Source organism: Lissotriton vulgaris, chromosome 2_1 (assembly GCF_964263255.1).
Source record: "Lissotriton vulgaris chromosome 2_1, aLisVul1.2, whole genome shotgun sequence".
Taxonomy (NCBI): domain Eukaryota; kingdom Metazoa; phylum Chordata; class Amphibia; order Caudata; family Salamandridae; genus Lissotriton; species Lissotriton vulgaris.
This window is the reverse complement of record NC_141687.1, coordinates 1,235,598,076-1,235,621,635: the sequence shown is the minus strand read 5'-3', so window position 1 is coordinate 1,235,621,635 and position 23,560 is coordinate 1,235,598,076. Positions and strand designations below refer to the sequence as shown.

Below are 23,560 nucleotides of genomic sequence, written 5' to 3'. Positions count from 1 at the left end.
CAACATCTGACGGTAGCGAGACTGACAGGATATGAACTGACATTATTTCAGCCACACATAGAGATCAGACGATGCAACATTCTCAACCCTGCGACACTCTTGCCCTCAAGCACAGTGGACACTGCACCACATGACTGTGTGGAAGTAATTAATACAGTGACAAAACCAAGACAAGACCTGACAGACATTGCATTGCCAGACCCTGACCTGACACTTTATGTGGATGGTTCATGCATGAGAACAAGCACAGGAGAGTTAGTGGCCGCATATGCTGTGACCACTGATACTGAAGTCATAGAGACACAAAGAATAGATACACTGTCAGCACAAGCAGCAGTCATTGCTCTGACACAAGCCTGCATACGAGCCAAGAACCTGAAAGTGAACATATATACAGATTCACAGTATGCCTTGGGGGTCGTCCATGACTTCGGAGTATTATGGAAGGAGAGAGGTTTCCTGACCTCTCATGGGGCCAAAATTCAGCACGGTCCCCTTATTCAAGCTCTGTTAGAAGCAATACATTTGCCTACAGCCATAGCCATCATGAAATGCAAAGCACATACGAAAGTCACAGACACCATTTCCCAGGGTAACGACCTGGCAGATCGAACAGCTAAACTTACAGCCCAGACTCCAACAGACACTCCAACGGACACAACAAAGACAGAAGTACCATCACTGACAAACAGCATGACAGTCAGGGATCCCACACAAGATGTACTTGACATACAGACACATGCCACTCCAGACGAAATAAAGAAATGGACTGAACAAGGAGGGGTCCAGACTGACCAGGGTTGGATGACAAAAGGCAAAGCTACATGGTTTCTCCCCGACTCTATGGTTCAAGTCATCATAAACACAGCACATAGTCCAGCACACTTAGGAGAAAAGGCAATGCTAGACAGTTTACAGAATATTTGGTTCAACAAGCACCTGCGTGCAGCAGCCAAACAGAAAGTACGCACCTGCATGATCTGTTGCCAGTTCAATCCAGGCAAAGGCATTCCGGTGGAACAAGGTGGATTCCATCCCCCTGACCACCCTTTTGAAGTCCTCCAGATGGATTATATCCAGATGGACAGATGTTGAGGATACAAATATGTCCTAGTAGTTGTATGTGCACTATCTAGATGGACAGAAGCATACCCAGTCCCAGATTACACTGCTGTAACAACTGCCAGGCAGTTGGTTCGAGAGTTTTTTCCACGTTACGGATTGTCTCGTGTCGTGGACTCAGATAACGGTCAGCCATTCTCCTCTGAATTAATGAAGCAAGTATCTCTTCTGTTAGGTTACCAGTGGAAGTTCCATTGTGTACGACACCCAGAGGCAGCCGGTCTTATTGAGCGACACAATCAGACCCTTAAAACAAAGTTAGCGAAAGTCTGTGCAGAAAAAGGCGTGGATTGGATGGTAGCCTTGCCGGTTGCCCTCTTTTACATGCGTATGGTAGCTCATTCCAGAACAGGACTGTCCCCTTACGAAGTGGTTTTTGGTAGACCACCGAATATGTGGGGTACGCCTATGCCAAAGAAAATTACCGATGTTGACAGTAATATGCTGACAGATTACCTGGCTTCCTTGATGTCTGCACTCCTCTCTTGTCGTTCACAGGTTGCAGCCGCCTTCCCCGACAACACCCAAGTTAAAGAGCACACCGCCGTTCCAGGAGACGTAGTGCTGGTCCGGAATTTTGATCGTTCAAGCCCTCTCGAGCCCCGCTGGCGAACCCCGAAGTTTGTACTGCTTACCACGAGGACTGCCGTCAAGGTCGAGGGAAGAAAAGGCTGGATTCATGCCCAACACGTCAAAAAAATCAATGGACAAACAGGAACTGTGATCGAAACTAAGGACTGCCTCGAAACCAGTGACTCAAAGCCCCCTTTGCTAGAAAAGACTCCGCAACAGGAGTATAGGTCAAAATTACGGTCTAGTAAGTCAGACAGCGTGTAATTGTTTAAGTCCACCCTGTGGTGAATCGGTTAGACAGGTTCCTGACATGTATAAGATCGTAGACCAGAATAGCAGACAGAGAGATAAGAGAGAGAAATACTGCAAGACCTTACGCAGTAGATGTATAGTAACTCTGATTATTATGTTTCTTCTAAGTATATCGATTATATGTATCAGCTTGACACTACATGTTTTCTTTCCTCCTATTGCTTCACATATACATTCTTCCTTCAACGACACTGTAGAGCACACATTCAGTGATCTGCCACCCCATGAACTGTCATATCGACTAGCACTGCGCAACAATACTTTTATTCGAATGTTGCACCATTCTCATCAGACCAGCAATGTAACGAATTGCTGGGTATGTGGCCGACTCCCACCTTATCAGAAAACGAAGGGAGTTCTGCCCCTCTTTCCTTTCCCGTTCTCGCACAATGGTTCGTGCGGAGCATGGTTTGCTTTAATGTCATCACAAGACAGAAAGTTCACCGATTCCCAGAGCGATTGGGTTTGGGGAGATTTGAATACAGTAATGAATAAAGCATGCTTTCCAGACGAAGATGGTCTCCCCCAGAGGAAAGGGACTGATCTAGAAAATGAAGTGTATGAACAAGGAAATGCTTCCCTTAACTTTATGATTTTGAATGTCCAGTCCGAGAAAAATATAGGTCCACCGTTCATAACAGTCTTACCAGTAAAAGGCAAATTATGCGTTAGAAAGAAAGGTTCAGTGCATTTAGGACACAGTGATTGTAATACTGTAATCGAGTTCAATGATAAAGGAAAGTCTATTTTCAAAGCTTCCCGCCATTCCTATTTCATTTGCGGTCAGACAGCCTATATACGTCTGCCCTTAGACTGGGATGGGACGTGTTATATTGCGTTCCTGTTGCCACCCGTCTTTCTAGCCCCATCCCATTATCATCGAGATTCTCGACTAGTACATGTTAGACACAGGAGGGAGACCGATTCCCCAGTTGTCGATCAGACTGAGACAGCTTTAGAGCAATATACAGATTTCAATAGAGGATTCTTTTTCTTCATAGGTCCCGTCCAAAACAGTAAATTAATACGCAGGTTAACAAGAACTCTTGAAGCAGTAGTGAATGAGACTACTTCTGCTCTAGCGAACTTGACAGAGGAGCAGTCTGCTATGAGACTTGTTGTTCTTCAGAACCGCCTTGTTCTTGACGTCATCCTGGCAGATAGGGGCGGGGCTTGTAGAGTGATCGGCTCCAGTTGTTGCGTGTTTATTCCTAATAACGCCCATCCGTGTATGCAGCAATAACAAGACTCCACAAGATAGCTCACGAGATACATCAGAACCCAGGCACATGGACTTGGTCCGGTTGGCTCTGGAGTGTAATATCAGCATGGGGATGGAAAGTATTGTCGTTCCTAGGAGTGATACTGCTTGTTCTATTTAGTTGCTGTCTCTGTCTGCAATGTGGCCCAGCGATTTGCGGCTTGTGTGCCACTGCCTGTATTCCCCATCCACGTATACAAAAGAAAAAAGACGAGCAAATGATGCTGGAGGGGATGAGGAAATAGAAATTTTACGTGGCCAGTGTGTCCCCTACATGCACCCTATGTATCTACATGTACCCCATGTATGTCCATGTCACCATGCAACTCCCCTCTCATGCCTGTAATAATAATGCCTCCGCATTTCCGTTCAATGTTAGCATGTCAGTTACCAAGCCCTCCATGAAAGAAACGTCAATTCTGCACTGAGGCCTATGTTGCCAATGCATTTACATGGTACACGTTTAAAAGTCGAGATGAGCACGTCTTTGTGGCTCAGCCGAGCCAGGACCCGAATTCAGGCTCCAAGCCTTCTGATACTCTGAAAACTGTAGTTTAGTTATGTATCCCTGACCTCTCACATACTTCCTGCTCAGCCGAGAGGTGCCCAGCCTGGCCTGCCAAGACAGTATTTTGCTTACAGTTATCTGCCCTGCTCCACAGATACACATTCCTGCTTAATGAAAAGGGTAAACATATTCCGCCTGCAGAAGATAGGGCCTAGCCTTTCTGTCTCCTTTCAAGTGATTTACAGAACCCGCATCCATAGAAGGCCCATGGCCCCACGCAATGCACAAAGAAATATATGCACACACTAGCATTTAGTGATGAGCAGCCTTTGCTCGAGCGACCTTTAAGTCAGATAATACATCCTCCAAACACAAGATATCAGATAATATCAGAAGTGCAGGTCGTCCTGACATCCAAGGTTTCTCTACTAGCACGAAAGTTAGCTCCCCCCAGCTTCCCCCCAGTTACACGTCAATTTCACGTCATGGCCAAGTCGCGCACACAAGTAGGGTAAAGGTTCCAGCTGACCATTCAGACCCCCTCCATGTATCCACCCATCTATGACACACCTATGACTCATCAAGTGAACACCCACGTGTACGCCTTCTTACACGCCCTTTTTCACGCCCATGTGCTCCTATCTCTCTCTTTCACTTGCTCCGCCTTCTCTATGCAAGTTAATGTATGTTTTAACTATAAATAATGTACTCTGTGAATAAAGTTCAGATGACGATCCTTCCTGATCCCTAGTGGGGATGGAACCCGATTCTCCCTTAACTCGAGTTACTGAATAAAGCCCTTCTGAATCGGACACCACGGACTCTGCCTCTCATTATATGCATGATCCTTGTTAATGTATAGAAACTCCGACAGGGTAATTATTTTATTTACCACAACAGCACACATAGAAAGAGGAAAAGACTCTTGTGATTATTTTTGTACAGAAAGGTTTCTCTTCCTGTACAAAAATAATCTTCCCCGCAACGCAGGCACCCTTGCACCATTGTGCAAGGGTGCCTGCGCTGGCGCAGGTAGCCCATTGTGCGCCGGTGCAGGGGAAAAGGACAGGAATGCGCTGTATCTTATAGATACGGCGCATTTCTGCCCTTTTCTTTTGCCGTTGGGAAGCGCAGCAGGAAGGCCTGTTGCGCTTCCCTACGGCAAAAAGTCATAAATGAGGCCTTGCGTCTGTTTTGCGCTGCGGATGAGTCACTTTTTGTGACGCATCGGCAGCGTAAAACATGCGCCTTGTTGCGCCATATTTAAAAAGTGATGCATCTAGGTAGATGCGTCACTTTTTAAACCCCTGCGCCACATTATACCTGCGTCAGTTTTAATGTATGCAGAGGGGGCGTTCCCCCGCAAAAAGCCTCGTAATAGTGACGCAGTGAAATCTATGAGATTTCACTGCGTCACTTTTAGGATGCTGTTGCGTCACAATCTTGCGCCTGCCTCACAGCAGGCGAAAGACTGACGCAAGCCCTTTCACATGGGGCTTTCCCCATGTGAAAGGACGCATTGCTGGAGTTGCGTCACTTTTGTGACACACTCCAGCAATGCGTCACTTTTACGCTTACAGATGCGTCAGAAATACTGACGTATCTGTAAGTCCTTGCGACATGATGCGTCATACATTAAATATGACGCATCATTGGTGTCGCAAGGAGTGCGCACTGAAAAGTGACGCATCGCTGTTTTCACGCAGCGATGCGTCACTTTTTATAAATGAGGCCCCATGATCCCACCTGAGCAGGAGCACATAGCAGCACCATCTCCTGCCAGCACCCAGTATGGTGCTAGTTGGGAAACTGGCTGGGGCCATGGGGTCCTGGGTCTCCCCCTGCATGCTAAAGGTGTTGGTTTGTTGGTATCCTGAGTAGATACGGGGCCATCCACCAGAGGACCTGTGGGATGGGGTTCCTGGGGCCATTAAGGGTGTTGAGTGCCCCTTCCCTAATTTAAAAGATAAGGCCCTGGGGGATGGGGTCCTCGGGGTTCAAACTGGCTTAGGGAATGGGGCTGCATGCCCCCTCCCCTTAAGAAAAAATACGGCCCGGGGGTATGAGGTCCCTGGGGCCTGAAAAGGCCTAGGGAGGGGGGCTGCACACCCCCTCCGTTACAAAAATAAAATAAGCATGTCTTGATGGGTACTGGGACACCCACTGTAACTTTTTTTTAAAAGTGAGTAATAAATAAGCGGCTCCTTTCAAGAAGCACACCTAATGACCTGCAAGAGATTTATTTGTTAAATTATATTTAGATTAGTGGTGCTCGTAGAATAGGGAGGGCCATCGCAAAGCCTTTTTTTAAAAATTTATGTGGGCTGTAGGGAGTCTAACAGCCACCAGCAGCATTTAAAAAAACAGTAAGTCTCCTGGGTCATTAAATCCATGGCACTAGGAGAACTTACCATATTTTCTTAAAGTACTCCTCTATTGAGCTCCATGCTCTTCAGATCGTGAGCAAGGCTCAGTTGAGGTTATTTTTGTGATTGCATTTTCTGAGCCAAAAAAAGTTACAAGAAAGACTCAGAAATAGGGTATTTATAAAATATATACAGATATGTTGCTATTTATTTTGACTTTTTCACTGACAAAATGTAATAATAAAAACCATGTTAAAAGCAAGTCAAAGATATGTTTTATATTAAAAGGCTATTAAACATTTTTATTTTACTAAACATTTATAAAAATTGGATTGTGTGAAATATTTAAATATACATTTGATTACTAATAAATATAAAGTTGATTTTTGGAGAAAAGAGATAGATCATCTTTATATACTGATATGCTTACCTCTTGATAAAGTTAATTGGTACCCTTTTCATATTTTGGTATTTCAGAAGGCAATACATTGCGAGGATTGGTTCCTAACAGGCAATGCCCTGCACCCAAGCCCCCCATGCACAGGAGGTTGGCTGCACTGCCTGGCCAACCGCCCCCCACTGTACACTGCGCTCGTGGGGTTGGACACAGGGCCTGGCCTGCCCCCACTATGCAAGCCTAAAGGATTTGCATGACAAGTAGGTGGTTGTCTTTATGTGTGGTAATGAAATGTGCATTAAAAACCCCTAGAAATTCACTGAACAAATATAGGATAAAGTGACGTTATTTTTAAGTTATCATTTTAAGCTAAAAAAAACCACTGAAATCCACCAGTTATAATTCTCCCCAGTAACTATAACTTGTGCTCTAAGGTAACTATAACTTTCACCCTCACCATGCACTGCTAAATACCCCACTAATTGCATCAGTCATGACATGTTCTATGACATCATTGATAAGACCATTAGAAGATTTTAAATGAAATCATTGATGACAAGACTGTGCATCGCCGGAGTGCGAGTTATAGTTACCTTCGAGCAGGAGTTATAGATACTAGTGATAACTATAACTGGTGAATATCACTGGGGATTTTTACTTTAAAACGTTGCCTTGTCACCTGAGATTTCCACCTAAATATACTGAAACATTTACCTTTGTGTTTTCAATGAGAATATATGTGTATCGGTGTGTGTGTGTGTATATATATATTCAATGAAAACCAACATTTAAGCCTTTATTACAGTTAGGAAAACTTTACTTATTCGTTATACACAAAACAAAATTAAAATACACACAAAAATTAAATATTGTAAACGTATACTTGTACCTTTAATTCATAATTTGCACACACCTTCAAGTTATTTTAACTTTGGCACCTCCATACACAGTGTATTCAAATTGGTAGCCACACTACATTAACTATAACGTGCACCCTGTCGATGCACTGCTGATATCTTTGTATGTACGCTCACTTTTACCATCTAAAATCTATTATTTACAATCATAGTTATGATATTGTAAATCATATGTGTTGTGAGAGCACAGTGCATGATAGAGTGGCAAGTTATAGTTAATGTAGTGTTGCTGCCATGTCATCAGTGATTTAATATGTGAGGTTATAAGCAGTGCATGTTATGTTGTAACTGACATTATCACCTAAACCTAACATCACTTAACCTTTGTTTTTCTCACAGAAATGACAAGGTTTCTTTGAAAACTTAACCAAAACGGTACTTTAATCTTTGGGGTTTTTTTCCATTGAATTTCTAGGTTTTTTTTCAGGTCAGTCACTGTCAATATATAAAAGGCAGATTTATAGGTTTTGTCAAGGGGTCATTGCAATGTCAGCAAGTAACAATTGCAATAAAGCATGTATATTAAAAAACGCCATTAGTCAAGTGACTCTTTCTATTACACTCCTCAAGACACATAACGCAGCTATAAGACCAACCACAAGGTTCACTACATTCCCAAGCTGAAGAGTAAAAACTCCAGCTCTGGTACTAATTAAAGAAAAGATCACATTTTCCAGTGGTCATGTTCTATAGACCCCCGAAAATATAGGCATATTTTAATTATTTCTGAAGGGCTGCTGTAGTCCCTGAAGCCCTCCACAACACTCAAAACACGTGCTGGTGGGGACTCTGCTCAGATTCTGGCACCATCATTCACCCAAAAATATTTAAATGAATCCAGAAAGGGCATTATGAGGTGCCACATCCCGAGCATTGAATAGTAAATAAAGGGCTCTAAAACATCATTTATTATTCGTATCCCATGTGGATTTTTAAAAAAGACACTTTTTACTTGTATAGGTGCCCTGGTGCCAACCCAGAGCCCCTACAATATTTAAACCCAGTGGTGGCCACGGTGGAAGCCCCAAGTGCCCCGTGGCTCTTACTGGCTCCCACAGCACTCACCCTAGGTGCTGGTGGGAGCCGGCAAAAAGTATGCTCCCACTCTGTGAGAGCAGACATTAGATCTGCTCCTGCAGCAAGAGCAGAGCTTTTTCCTTTGCACACTCGTGGACAGGAAACAAAATAAAATGTTTGCTCCTGTGTGGCAAGAGAATTACTGCTCCCATCAGAGGCGGGAGACCTAACTCGAGCCATGGAGGATTTGCTCCCTAGGGTCAAACTTCAGCTCGGGAGGGTGGCTGCATGCCACCCTCTACCATAAAAATGATTTGGCCCCAGCAGATGAGGTATTAGGAGTCATATTTCTTCTTAGGGAGGAGGGTCACACGCCCCTCCCCAATTTAGGGGCTGATTCCGATGTCGGACGGGGTCAGGTCCGTCAGACATCGGTCAGGAGCAGTAACCCACCAACCTGCTGTCGTGGGTTACGGCCCTGCTAATACGATGCGACCGAACAGGGTTCGGTCGCATTCGTATACTTCACAATGCAGGGATGCATTCCGAGCGGAATGCATGCCTGCATTGAGAAAAGCAGGGGTGCAGTTCATCCCTGCAACCTGTGGCCGGCACCCCAAGGTCACAGGTGCAGGGATCCACAGAGGGGCACCATAGGTGCCCCCAGGCTGCCATTCGGCGGCCTTGCACCGCTGGGGGCCCTGCTGGGGGCCCCCAAAGGCAGTCTCCTACTGCCTTTTCGTGCCAGACAGACCGGCACAAAAAGGAAGTGAAAAACTGCCATTGTACTCCCTCAGTCGTAAAGAGGCGACCGGGGGAGTACTGGAAGATTTCCGGATGGCCATCTGGAAATCTGAGTCGGATTCCATTCCGATCGAGCCCATCGGCCGGCACTGACCGATTCGGTCGGAAGGGCTCCAAACATGGTTCTGAGCCGTTCCAACTAGAATCGGAATCGGCCCTGAAGTTTATTGACCTAGGATATGGGGCCACTGGGGCCTCTAAGAGGTTCAGGGAGGCAGGCTGTACGCCAGCCTGCCCTAAAAGGAAAATTAGGCACAGGGGATGGGGTCCTCAGTGTTTGAATACGGCTGGAATACATTTTGCCAGGCCCTGCCACAACCTGTTTTTGATTTTCTATTTTACTTCTCTTCCATAATTCTTCCAGAAATTTGCAGTAAAAAACGTTAAGTTTACAAAGTGGAAGGCCTTGGGTACCATGTCAAAGTGACAAGCAATAACACACCTCACCATGCAGCCTTAGATGCCTAGATTTCTGTATTGTAAAGAAAAAGCATTAACATAATTAAAGAACATTAAATTCCTGCCCAGAAAGTGATCATGATACTCACCCAGGTGTGCATCCTGTGTCATGTTGGGTAAGGCCGACCCTGGTACAAGCACTGCCAGCTGGGCAGGGTTTGCAGTCTCTTAAGTCGTCCTGGCCCTCCAGTGAACTGTAGGTACCAGTTGGACACGGGATTGGGTCGGTGGTTTCAAATGAGCAGTAAAAGCCAGCAGGACATTGCAGACAATGTTCAATTCCTGTAACAAGAAGAATATCAGTGCTGCTTTATTGCAATTGAAGCCATGCCAATTGTACTTTCTAAGACAAACAACAGAAATACCAGTTTGACGTGAAACATGGGTGACTGGGAGCAGGTGCAAGGCACCTCTTGGTCTGAGTTGGCAGATGTGATAAATATCACATTAGAGTGTACCATCACCCCTGGGCCCATGAACAACAAACTAACCCTGGGCGGAGTTTGTGTAGTAGCACTACGAGTAGCTACGCGAAGTGCACTTCGCACTATGCAAGCTAAGCGTAGCTACGCGAACTGAGTAGTTCGGTAGGGAACTGCTGTTCGCAATGATTGCACAGTGCCGGATGCTTGTCCACACTGTGCAATCATTGCGAATGGCATCATGCATAGTGCAAGAGGTAGTTTTCTGCCGCTCAAGTAGATTTGTACTCGAGCGGCAGCTTTCTCAACGCGGACTGGTAGTTTCTCAGTGCGAGCGGTCGCGAGCATACGCGACCATTCGCAATGAGAAACCTGACCTCCCCGCGTTGAGAATCTCGCCAGGTGGTTTATTTTCCACGCTCACAATCGGTAACTTGATTTTGCTGATCGCGAACGAGGAAAAAGCCTCGCCGGGATATTGATTTTGCTCGCTCGTGGTCGCCAACTTGACGCTGAGGACCGCGAGCAAACATAAAAGGCCCGCTACTCTATGCTACGCATTTTTGTACTGTGCTACGTGCGATTCGCGTAGAGCGTAGTTGCACACTCTACAAGTGTAGCGTAGTGTTCCTCCCAGGTTTACAACAAACCATCACTTGTGATACCAGCCTTTCTGGTTTTGAGCCAGCAACACAGGTTTAAGAGCCCGCGCTTAGATGAACTATTATAAGTGCAAAACAGTGACTGGGAGGAGGATCACAAAGAAGGGCAGATGACACGTCGAAAAGATAGGAGGAGCTCAGAAAACAGCACATACAGGACCGGGAACAACACAAGAGAAGACCTTCGGTCAGCACAGACAGAAGCTGCAACTGAACAGCAGTAAGATCACTGGGCAGAACAAACAGGTGCTCGAGCAGGAAAACAAAGAGAGGTCGTGGGTGGCACAGACAGAAGCTGATTTAGACAATAAACACTTCTCATTGGAAGAAGGACGATACAGTCATCACAAGCTATAGGAGGCTGCGTCCGCACCAAACAATATGCGACTTGCAATACAGAAGATGTGAGCGAGGCATCAAGACATATGGACAGTACAGACAGAATATCGACCGGAAGAAAGGAGAGCCCACAGAAATGGGCAGACTGGAGCTCGATTACAATAGTGAGAGACTGTTATCATGGCAGTAAAAATGGCAAAAAGAAACAAAGTCGGGAGATGCATGAGACAATTGTGGATTCACAGAGCATCAACATAAAGAAATACACGGACCAGAGAAAAGGGGACACATAGAATTAAATATGCAAGACACCTATCAGGTAAATAGAAATATCACCTTGCGTTACAGACTGAAGCAATCCAACACGGGCCATGTTCTGTAAAATGAGGCATGATCCAGGCCTAGAACGGTAGACCATTCCTGGGCTCACACCCACAGGCTAATGATAGAACACTCCCTCTAAAGGCAAATTTGCACCAGCAGAATCGCTATTAGAAGCGGTGGTGCAAAAGCATCTGTGAATAGTTTCTGCAACACAGAAGTGCTCAGGGCGCAAACAACGGTGTTCACTGCAATCATTTCATGGAGCCACAGGAGACCTCACAAGCCAGCACAGACAGAAAACGGAAAAGAGCAGGAGAGCTCAGGGGAAAGGTACAGACAGGAGGCCTATAACAAACAGAAGCATGCCCCCAAGGTCAGGAGCATGACTTGAGTGGGGTTGGGAAAACATGGGCACGACAAGGCAGTGCAGACAAGAAGTGGATCAAAACCAAAAGAGATGTGATGGGCCAACTGATAAAGGAAGTGGATAGCACAAAATGAGATTGACACGATCAAGTAAAGGTAAACGAAATTGAGTTTGATATAAGATAGGCTTTACAAGAGTTCCTCCACATAAACATTCTTGTCAATTGTGATTCCCTTAATACGACATGCATTAGCTACCAGAATCTTGACTCATTTGTAAATCTCTTCTCACCTCACAGATATTCCTCAACGACCAACTCACATTTTATGAAGCCAGTGCACATGCCCCTTAACAGTAACAACAATACGACTCAAAGAGAATTGTGGAAATACTTAATCTTCGATGTAGAGGAGCGTCCTCTTCTTACACTTTTGAATGCATAGGCACAGCGTTTTATTACATTGGCAAGCACATCCAATGAATTTAGAAGCTAGGAGGCATGAGGGCATAGTTGGCTTTTCCCGAGCTGATGTTCGTTGCCACTGACAATAATGTATGTTTCTGCAACATTAGCTGCCACCACCTGTGTTTTATCAAATCTTAGATATTTGTCATGCACTTGGACAGGTGATGAATTGACTTTGGTGTCCCAGAACCTTCACTAACATACGATTTAAAAGTACCTGCCACAGAGTACCGGCTGCGTCCAGCTTTAAGGCAGCAATAAACATTTAATAGTGATTCTTTTGATAAATGTTCCTGATAGAGAGAGAGAGATCTGAGTTTTGTTTAGTGGCAGTTTTAACTTGACATAAAGGGGAGCAGAGGGTTAATATACCTGCTGCAAAGAACAAATCTGTGTTTTAGGTGGATAGTTGAGTGGATTAGTAAAGCCATCGTCAACCAGCTCTTTAAAACATTTCGCGCTTTAAAACAAATGAAATGTATTTGGGATAGGGGCTTTGGAGAGATGAGTGGCACTTTTGCTGGGAGGTAGTGAGGGAAATCGAGTAAAAGATCTTATGGGTGGGGGGGGGTACTAAAAAAGAATGTTGCACCACCAGCGCTAAAGACAGCCCTGCCTGCATTTAAATTATAAAAATGCTTGGTAATAATGGGTGAGCCTTGCAGCACTCCATCGCCTAAGCTTGGATTGGAGCTATTAAATGGTCTAGTACCATGTTTCAGGCTCTTCCAGCTGGAAAAAAAACATTCTAAGGGTTTTGTAGTTATCACAGCAGACCAAGAACGGGGGAAGGTAAAATCTAATTTGATCTTGTTTATTTAGAATATTCTGGAAGCAGCAGCACACAATATCCCTCTGGTGACTGCTTGAGGCTCCATCAGCAACTAAATGGAGTCTGGAGTACTCGTCGTTAGAAGTCGGAGGATCACATAGAGAGCATTGAGGAGAGGGTGTGGCTTAACAGCTATCGCAGCCGACCTTGGAGCTGGGGAACCAGGTTCAAGTCTGGCGGGGGCTCAAACATCCTGTGATTCTGGGCAAATCACTTAATCTCCCCATACCTAAAAATGAATCTGTCCGTCTGTAATGCAACTGGTGCTCATGTAAAGTGCTCTGATACCTTCAGGTCTAGTTCGAGCTATGTAAAAAATTGCAAAAAAACACACAAAAAATCCAATGTTTAAAGGAACATTCAAGATGACCCATAAAGTGTAATTCCATAAGAAAACCAAAAACAACAATTTGTTACAAAACCGCCACATGATCAAATAAATTGCATTAGAAAAAATTACTTTTAGATGGTACATAATCATAATACCAGCATTTGAAAAGCATGCAGCTACCTCAGTCGAGGTGTCCTTGCGGTGGGGGCAGTCTGGAAGAATAAGAGAGCTATTGCCCATAGTCACAAGGTGCTGGGCTAACCTGCCGCAGTTGATCGAACTGTGATCCCCTGTGTTCCGGAGTCAGCCACCCTGACCACTGCTCCACACCTCTTCCACTACATAGTGATTGAGATACTTGGTTTCCCTTCCTTTTTCAATCTTTTACTATGATTCAAGTCATGTTTTTTTTGCTACTTTCAATTCCTTCTTGTCAAACTAACAAGAAATGAAACCCTTCACAAGCAGCTAGGGAGCTTGTGCCATCAATTAATTTGTTCAAACAGCTGCAGGATTACTCACTTCTCATGTGCTAGCTTCTCTTTTAAACAAACACCCATCGATTATTCTCTATGATAATCCACATATAATGTTGACAAAATGTCATAATTTGCTCAACCACTGTCTTCTGGAACAGAGTGACCCTTACCAACAGTTTTCTTGCTCCACCACCTTCTGTTATGCATTTTAATGGCGTTTTTGGAGGCCTGGAATATAGTAGATTTAGGATGGAAGCTTCAAGAGTCTCCCTTATAGTCCATAGACTGTCTTACCTTCACAATGTCTCCTACATCAAAGGTTACATCATCGAACCTGTTCATTTAATTGTAGATTACATTGCTCACAATGTGTGCTCCCTTCACTCTTTGACTTACCTCCTGAACATTAGGTACCCTATGATCCATTCCATTTACAAAAAAATAATCCAACACCCTACTAGGAAATATTTCGCACAAAGGTTGTCTTCCTCTCAACAATACCAAATAGTGTGGCTCCCATGGTCGAGCAAGAAGTATTATGATAATGCCACAACATTCTGGCAACTGCGATCTGAACATCTGGACCAGATGAAATTGCCAATGGAATGGCTTGTTTATTATTATTATTTTTGTATTTGTAGACGCGCAACACTTATACCCTAGGGGATGCCATAGCCCTAGGTGGATGCCCAAACCCGTCCACTAAGTGAGTTTCATTAAACCAAAACAGAAACATCCTGCCATCAATTAACCAGCAAAGAGCCAAGTTTTCAACTCTTTCCTAAACCTAGTATGATTTTTAATTAAATGAATGTCCAAGGGTGAAGAGTTCCATTGAACCGCAACCAAATAAGAGTAGGAGCGGCATCTTGATCTGGCCTTCTTTATTCGTTTAGTTTTGGCTAAAGTAAAATCACTGGATCTCAGTTCACGAGTACGTTTGTAAAATTCCCTTCTGGCTTGAAGTGTCCCCAGGCCCACATTATGCAAAGCCTTGTAAGTGAAGCATAAACGTTTAACGTTGGCCCTCTTCTGCATAGACAACCAATGCAGAGAATTCAAGCAGGCTGAAGCAGAGCCAAATCTATCCATATTGCAGATAAGCTTGGCCACCGCATATTGAATTTCCTGCAATTTAGTGAAAAGGTAATCAGCCATGCCTGCAAACAGTGCGTTACCATAGTCCATCTACTCTTTAGGAGGGCCTGGACTATGGTTTTTCGCCAAGCTATTAGAATCCATTTGAATATTCTTCTCAAAAGCTTGAGAATGCCAAAGCATTTGCCACACAGTTCTGACATGTTCTTGCATGGAGAGTTGGTTAACAATGATGACCCCCACAATTTTAGCAGACTTCTTGAGCATGGGTGTCTCTCTTAAAGGCTCAGACCACAAGAGGTATCCAAAATCTGATGCGCACCTTCGAACAGTAGTATTTCTGTGTTTTTCTGCATTGAGTTTTAAACAATGCTTTGACATCAATTCTGTTACTTCGGTGAGGCATCCCTAAAGATTTCTTCGGGTCTCATGGTGATTCTCCCCCAGTGATATCATCAGCTGGGTATAATCTATGTAAAATGTGGCCTTAAAGCCCCAATTCCTGACAATTATTGCCAGTGGAGCTATATAGGCACTGACGAGAGTAGGGCTCAATAAGGAGCCCAGTAGAACTGCACTGTGTGTGTTCTATTCAGCAAGAAAGAGCTCTGCCATTTAAAAGCATGAGAGTGTAAGCCCATTGCTTTTATTATGCAGATCACCCTCTCCACAATTCCATTAGCTTGGAGAAGGTAGAGACGCAACAGTTAAATGCTTAACACCCAAGGAAAAGATGAATGACTCCATCAATTCCGATTTGAACTGCACCCCATTGTCAGAAACAAAAACTTTTAGAATACCTTCTCAGAGAAATAGTTCTTGAAGCACATCAATTACCACTTATAATGTTCAGTCATGAGAAATGTTTAATATGCCCATTTAAAGTGATGGTCACCCACAACAAAGGCATATCTCAAGTGCTCATTAAGAAAAAACAGGCTCAATTAAATCCATCTCTAATTTATCCCACGGTGATTCTGGAAAATTCACTGGGAAAAGAGCGGTATTATGTGCACTAAGAAATTTATCAACCATTTTATATCAGTCACATCCAGTCGCAAACATTTCAACTTTTACCTCTATTCCTGACCACCAGTAATGCTACTGTAACATCTCAGGCAAATGTTATCCATCTACTTCTCTGGTTCAAAAGTGGTAGAAGTAAATTCCTCCCCAAAATCAGTTTGCCCTCAATAGCAAGTTCATCCTTGACCGTCTCGAAAAACTTGACTTTATCACACTTATGAGTTGTTTTTGCTACCCTCGTCTGATGTATTTTTTGAGCAAGGCTTGACAAATGTCACCACTTCCCATCTCCTCTCATTCTTGCTGAGAAACTATTTCTTCATCAATACCACACCAACAATCAAACCTGCAGCACTTTCTAACTTTTCTGGTAAATTTACTTTGAGTGTGTTGGCAGTTGGGTAATGTGAAAGAAAATCTGCTTTAAAATTATTTCCGTCCCATATGTGTTTTAACCTGAAGTTAAACTTGAGTATTTTAGAAAGTAACTTCATCAACCTAGGACTGGTCTTGTTAAAATAGCTAGCAGTTAACAGGTATATGAAAGAGTTATGATTAGTAATCAATGTGAACTCTCTGCCCCATTGATATGTAGAGAAGTGGTTGGTCATCGGTACGTGGACTAGCACTTCTTTTTCTATTGTACTATTTTTTGTGCAGAGTCAATGGCCATTGTTCTTTCTCTGCCTCCATTTCACTCAACCATATTCCAAGACCAACACTAATTGCATCAACCATGACAATTTATTGTTTGCGGTGTTTTATACTGCACAAACTGGACCCAAATGTATCAGAGTGCTTTACATGAGCATCAGTTGCATTACAGATGCCCAGAATCACTGGATGTTGAGCGTCCCTGTGGAGACACAAACCTAGTTTCCTGCCTCGAGATCGGTTGCTCTAGCATCATCATTGAAAATTAAAAGTGCAGGAGCAATTATGATAAAACCTTTAAAAAATGAAATGTTTATTTATCTTTATTCCCTCCAAAATACTTAACACTAGATCTTAGTAGTGTTTTCAAAGGCTCCCATTGAAAAGCAAAGCTTCCCAAAAATCTCAAATAATATTCACAAAGGCCAAGGAATGATCTTAATTGGTCTTGTCTACAGGTGCATCCCTAATCTTCTCCAACAAATCAGTTTTTGGTCTCATACTTATTGCCAATATGTGATGACCCAAGTATTGCACTTCCTTTTATTTATTTTTGATACATTTGAGGTTTTCAGGGGATTCTGGGTAGAAAAATGTTAGAGGGCCGATGCAATCTACACCTCACTTGACTTCCCCGGGTGTCTAGTTTTCAGAAATGTGTGGGTTTGGTAGTTTCCCAAGATGGCCGCCGAGCCCGGGGCCAAAAACCCAGATGGCCCCTCCCAGCAACACCAGGTTGTTTTGTGAAAGGTCATTTTGATGTCTCCTCAATAAGTTTTGGGCCCTTGCCTGTCGCGGGTACTTGACCCACCCACGCAAGTGAGGTACCATTTTTATTGGAAAACCTGGGGGAATGCTGTGTGGTGGAAATTTGTGGATCCAAGCAGATTCCAGAACTTTTCACCATAGAAATGTGAGGAGAATTTGTTTTTTTGACAAAGTTTGAGGTTTGCAAGGGATTCTCGTTAACAGAACCTGGTGAAAAAAAGACTAGTCATCCCATCATGGGTTCTTCTGAGTGTCTGGTTTTCAAAAATGTATAGGTTTGCGAGGTTTCCCTAGGTTCCGGCAGAGCTAGGGTTCATAATGAATATATGACGTTACATTGTGGTGTTTACATCACAATACTTTTACAATGCAGGCATTACAAGGCAAGTCGTTACAACGACTTGCGCTGGAGGGCGCTGAACTTAGGAATAGTATGATTTACTATTCCAACTCCAGTCTACATACAGTAGGGAAGGTGTTGGAATAGTAAATCATACTATTCCTTAGGTCAGAGCGCCATCCAGCGCAAGTCATTGTAATGGTTTGCGTTATAATACCCGCATTTTCAAAGGTATTGCGGTGTAAACACAGCAATGTAACTAATGTTTCCCTTCAAAATCTAGCTAGGCACTTTGCAATAAAGGGTCAGTTGACACAGTGAAAATGTGGTGTGTCCTTGTTGTGTTTTGGGCTGGTTTCTGTCGCGGGCACTAGGCCTACCTACACAGGTGAGGTACCATTTTTCTCGGAAGACTTTGGGGAATGCGGGGTGTGTGGAATTTTGTGGATCCACGCAGATTACAGAACTTTCCAGCACAGAAATGTGAGGAAAATGTGTTTTATTTTGTGGTTTGCAAGGGTAACAGAACCTGGTGAGAGCCAAACAAGTCACCCCATCCAGGATTCCCCTTGGTGTCTAGTTTTAAAAAATGTATAGGTTTGCTAGGTTTCCCTCTGTGTCAGCAGTGCTAGGGTTGAAAATCTACAGCTAGGCACTTCGCAAAAATAGGGTCAATCAATCAATCAATTGTAAAGCGCACTACATTCCCGCGATGGTCTCAATGCGCTGGGGGCGCTACTGATCGAACAGCCAGGTCTGAGTATCCTCCTGAAGGTCAGCAGGTCTTGGGTCTGTCGTAGGCGAGGTGGGAGGCTGTTCCATGTCTTGGCGGCGAGGTGGGAGAAGGATCTCCCACTGGTGGTTGTTCTTCGGATGCGCTGGACGGTGGCGAGTGAGAGGTCGGTGGAGCATAGCTGGCGGTTGGGGATGTAGAAGGTCGAGCCGTCTGTTGAGGTAGGCTGGGCCGGTCTTGTGGAGTGCCTTGTGTGCGTGGGTTAGAAGCTTGAAGGATATCCTCTTGTTGATGGGGAGCAAGTGCAGGTTTCTCAGGTGGGGATGATGTGGCCGTGGTGTGGTACACAGAGGATCAGTCATGCCGAGAGGTTGTGGATGCGCTGTAGTCGTTTGATGAGCTTGGTCCGGGCTCCCTCATAGAGGGCGTTTCCGTAGTCAAGTCTGCTGCTGACGAAGGCCTGGATGACTGTCTTTCTTGTATCTATCGGGATCCATCTGTAGATCTTGTGGAGCATGCGGAGGGTGTTGAAGCAGGAGGAGAAGATGGCGTTGGCTTGCTTGGTCATTGAGAGCGTTGAGTTGAGGATTATTCCCAGGTTGCGTGCGTGGTCGGTGGTTGTCGGGGCTTCCCCAGTGCCGTCGGCCACCAGGAGTCATTCCAGGCTGATTGTTGGAGCCGAGGATGAGGACCTCCGTCTTGTCCAAGTTCAGCTTCTAATGACTGGTCTTTATCCAGTCGGCAACAGCCTTCATTCCTTCGTGGAGGTTGGCTTTGGTGGTGATGGGGTCCTTGGTGAGGGAGAGGATCAGCTGAGTGTCATCGGCGTAGGAGATTATGTTGAGGTCGTGCTGTCGGGCTACATGTGCGAGCGGGGCCATGTAAATGTTGAACAGCGTCGGGCTGATGGAGGATCACAGTGAAAATGTGCTGTATCTCTTGGAAGGTTTGGAGGAATGCAGGTTTGGTGGAATTTTGAGAATCCACACAGATTCCAGAATTTTCCACCACAGAAATGTGAGGAAAATGTGTTTTTCTTTTACAAAGTTAAATGTTTGCAATAGATTCTGGGTAACAGAACCTGGGGAGAGCCAGACAAGTCACCCCATCCTGTATTCCCCTGCGTCTCTAATTTCTAAAAATGTATAGGTTTGCCAGGTTTCCCTAGGTGCCAGCAGAGCTTGGGTTAAAAATCCACAGTTAGGCACTTTGCAAAAAAAGGGTCCGTTTTCACTGTGAAAATGTGGGTGTCCATGTTGCTTTTTGGGCCATTTCCTATCACGACCACTAGGCCTACCCACACAAGTGAGGTACCATGTTTCTCGGAAGACTTTGGGGAATGCGGGGTGGGTGGAATTTTGTGGATCCACGCATTTTCCAGAACTTTCTACCAAAGAAATGTGAGGAAAATGTGGGTTTTTATTTATCAAGTTTGAGGTTTGCTAGGGATTCTGGGTAACAGAACCTGGTGAGAGCCAGACAAGTCACCCCATCCTGGATTCCACTGGGTGTCCAGTTTTGAAAAATGTATAGGTTTGCTAGGTTTCCCTAGAAGCTGGCGGAGCTAGGGTTCAAAATCTACAGCTAGGCACCTTGCAAACAAGGGTCAGTTTTCACTGTAAAAATGAAGAGTGTCCATGTTGCGTTTTGAGCCGTTTCGTGCCACGGGCACTAGGTCTATCCACACAATTGAGGTACCATTTTTATCAGGAGACTTAGGGTAACACAGAATTGTAGACCAACTTTTATTACCTATTGACTTTTTATGCATTTCTGCCTTCCAAATGATAGACACCGTGTAAAAAAGAAGTCACTTTGAAAAATTTCCTATAATTCTAGTGTGGGTACTCAAAATTTCGGAAATTTGCGAATAGGTACTGTTTCTAAACTTCATATTTTGTTCCAATTTCAGAAATACATAGGTGTCTTTCATCCCGATTTTTCATTGTATATATTTTCCCAAATGAATTGCTATATACCGGGTACATAATAAAAAACCACTGCAAGATGCTGCTCAGTTATTGGCTCTGGGTTCATCGAGTTCTTGGTGAACCTACAAGTCCTATATATACCCACAATCAGAAAATCTGTCATAATTAGAAAAAGTTACAGGTGAAAACGTTGGCACAAATGGCTGTTTTTTCAACTCTTTTTAAATTTTTCCTATTTTCAACTGTTAGTTTCTATAAAGAAACCTTGAAGGATCTACCCAAATGACCACTTGTTGAATTGTCAATTTTGTCTACTTTTCTAAAATGTTCCAGGATCCATTATTGCTTTCATACCCATTTCTACCATTAACCGGAAGAAGGTGGAAAAACACAAAAAATTACAAAAATAGGCTATGTCCGAGTAAGATGCCAAAACTGAGCAGAATAATATTGGTTTTCTGATAAAAGTCTGTCAATCCCTGATGGCTGGGAAAATTGTGATTTCAGGCCCACATACCCTTTGTTGATACCATTTGCAGGGTAAAAACAGACGCTTTCATTTGCAGCACATTTTTTCCCACCACCCCCTAATTTCTTTTTGCTGTATTTTGGCTAATTTCTGGGTCCCTTCCACGGGAATCCACAAAACCTGGGTACCTTTAGAATCCCTGTGATGTTGGAAGAAAAGGACGCAAGTTTGGCATGGATCCCTTATGTTGTCAAAAAGTTACTGGGGCCTAAAAGCTAACTACCCCAGATAGCTAAAAAAAGGCTTAGCATGGGAAGGCCTAGCAACAAAAGGGTTAAAAAAATCTCTGCTGCCTTGTGGACTGTCTGCCGCCCTGGGGGAAGATCACGGGCTACAGGCCCAATCTGTCTCGGGGGGGCAGAAAGACTGTAGTATTATCTTTTGGGTGGGCGCATCGGCATGCCCAGTCTGGGCAGCCCCCACCCCTACTTATTAAAAAAAGAATCAATGGTGCACAGTCAGCTATCTGCCCCCAGGGGCAGATCAGGTGATATTTTCCCCATATGCCTCCTAGGGGAGGGCAGAAAGTCCTTTGCTTTTTTAGGGGTGTAGGGTAGGGGCATCAGGATGCCCATTCTAGGCAGCCCCCACCCCAGGCCTATAAAAAAAGAAACCCTGTCATCTAGGGTACTTTCTGCCCCCTCTGCCCTCCCGAGGGGAAGAAAGACTATCTGTGTCAAAATGTTATAGGGGGAGCAAAGGCCATTGCCCATTGGGCCGCTTCCCCCTCCCTGGTGGCGAGTGGGTGGATCCCTGTCGCCCTCTTGAGGCGATCCCTGAGCAGGGATTCACTAGGGAAAGGTACTAATTGAAAGGGGAGATTCTCTTTTTTCTAACAATACTTCTCCCAAGTGTTCCGGTGCTTGGGGCTGAGATAGCCCCACAAGCACTGAAACAAGGGGCCTCATTTATGAGGCCTTGCGTGAGTTTTGCGCTTCCGATGCGTCACTTTTTCTGACGCACCGGCGGCGTAAAACATGCCTCCTGATGCGCACTATTTACAAAGTGACGCATCTAAGCAGATGCGTCACTTTGTAAACCCCTGCGCTACATTATACCTGTGTCAGGTATAATGTATGCAGAGGGGGCGTTCACCCGCAAAAAGCCTCGTAATAGTGACGCAGTGAAATCTATGAGATTTCACTGCGTCACTTTTAGGACGCTGTTGCGTCAAAATCTTGCGTCTGCCTCACAGCAGGCGCAAGACTGACGCAAGCCCTTTCACATGGGGCTTTCCCCATGTGAAAGGAAGCATTGCTGGAGTTGCGTCACTTTTGTGACACACTCCAGCAATACGTCACTTTTGCGCCTACAGATACGTCAGAAATACTGACGTATCTGTAACTCCTTGCGACATGATGCGTCATATTATAAATATAACGCATCAATCAAGTCGCAGGGAGAGCGCAGTGGAAAGTGACGCATTGCTGTTTTCACGCAGCGATGCGTCACTTTTCATAAATGAGGCCCAAGGAACCTAAAAATAAGTTACAGTTTCACTTTCAATGCAATGACGTCAGAGCGCCATGCGCGTGATCATCATTGCATTGGAAATCCAAAACTGCCTCGGGAGGCTGGGAAAGCTCTTCTGTAACCTCCAGAGGCCAACAAAAAAAAGAAATCTCTCTGCTGTCTGCAGCAGAGGGATTTAGTGTCCCTGTACTCATGATGGAATGATTCCGTCATGAACACTGGAGCTCTGGTGCTCATGACGGAACCATTCCATCATGAGCATCGAAAAGGTTAATATACGTAGGGGTGGGCTGTCCAGAATGGGGATGCCAATGCCCCCAACCCCCAAAAAAGGCTAGTCTTTCTGCCCCCCCCCCCCCGGGAGGCAGATGGGACAATAGCCCCTTATCTGCCCCCCAGGAGGGGTAGAAAACCCCCTAGGCCCCAGGGACTTTTTCCCCCAAAGTTCAGGGTGGGCCCTGGGCCCTGCCCAGAATGGGCATGCCAATGCCCCCACCCCCCAAAACAAATGCCAGTCTTTCTGCCCCCCCCCCAGGAGGCGGATGGGGGCAGTAGCCCCATATCTGCCCCCAGTGGGGGACAGAAAGCCCACTAGGCACCAGGGATTTTCTTTTTTTATACAAAGGGGTGGGGACTGCCCAGAATGGGCATACCAATTCCTCCACCCCCCAAAAAGATGCCACAATCTGTCTGCCCACCCAGGAGGCAGATGGGGACAGTAGCCCTGATCTGCCCGGGCAGAGAGTTCACTAGGTGCCAGCGATTGTGCAGGTTTTTTTATACATAGGGGTGGGGGCTGCCCAGAATGATGGGCATCCCAATGTCCCCCCTGAAAAAATAGCCACAGTCTTTGTGCCCCCCTTAGGGGCATGTCAGGGCAATAGCCCCTGATCCCCCCTCCCCAGGGCAGCAGAAAGCCCACTAAGCACTGACTTATTTTCAGAATGTGCCAACTTGTGGATTTTGGGTCCTTAGCAGCTGGCACCCAAGGAAACTTAGCAAACCTATACATTTTTAAAAACTAGACACACAGGGGAATATAGGATGTGG

At 44.9% G+C, this 23,560-nt stretch overlaps 1 protein-coding gene across 1 annotated transcript in view; it reads right to left on the bottom strand.

Annotated features, from left to right (window-relative positions):
- Positions 1 to 23,560, bottom strand: part of LOC147732424 (uncharacterized) — a 2,559,122-nt gene that overhangs the window by 2,332,976 nt on the left and 202,586 nt on the right. Inside the window, exon 9 of the mRNA XM_086954262.1 lies at positions 9,826 to 10,018. Within this exon, the coding sequence (XP_086810388.1) occupies positions 9,826 to 10,018 (193 nt within the window). The remainder of the gene's footprint in view (positions 1 to 9,825; positions 10,019 to 23,560) is intronic.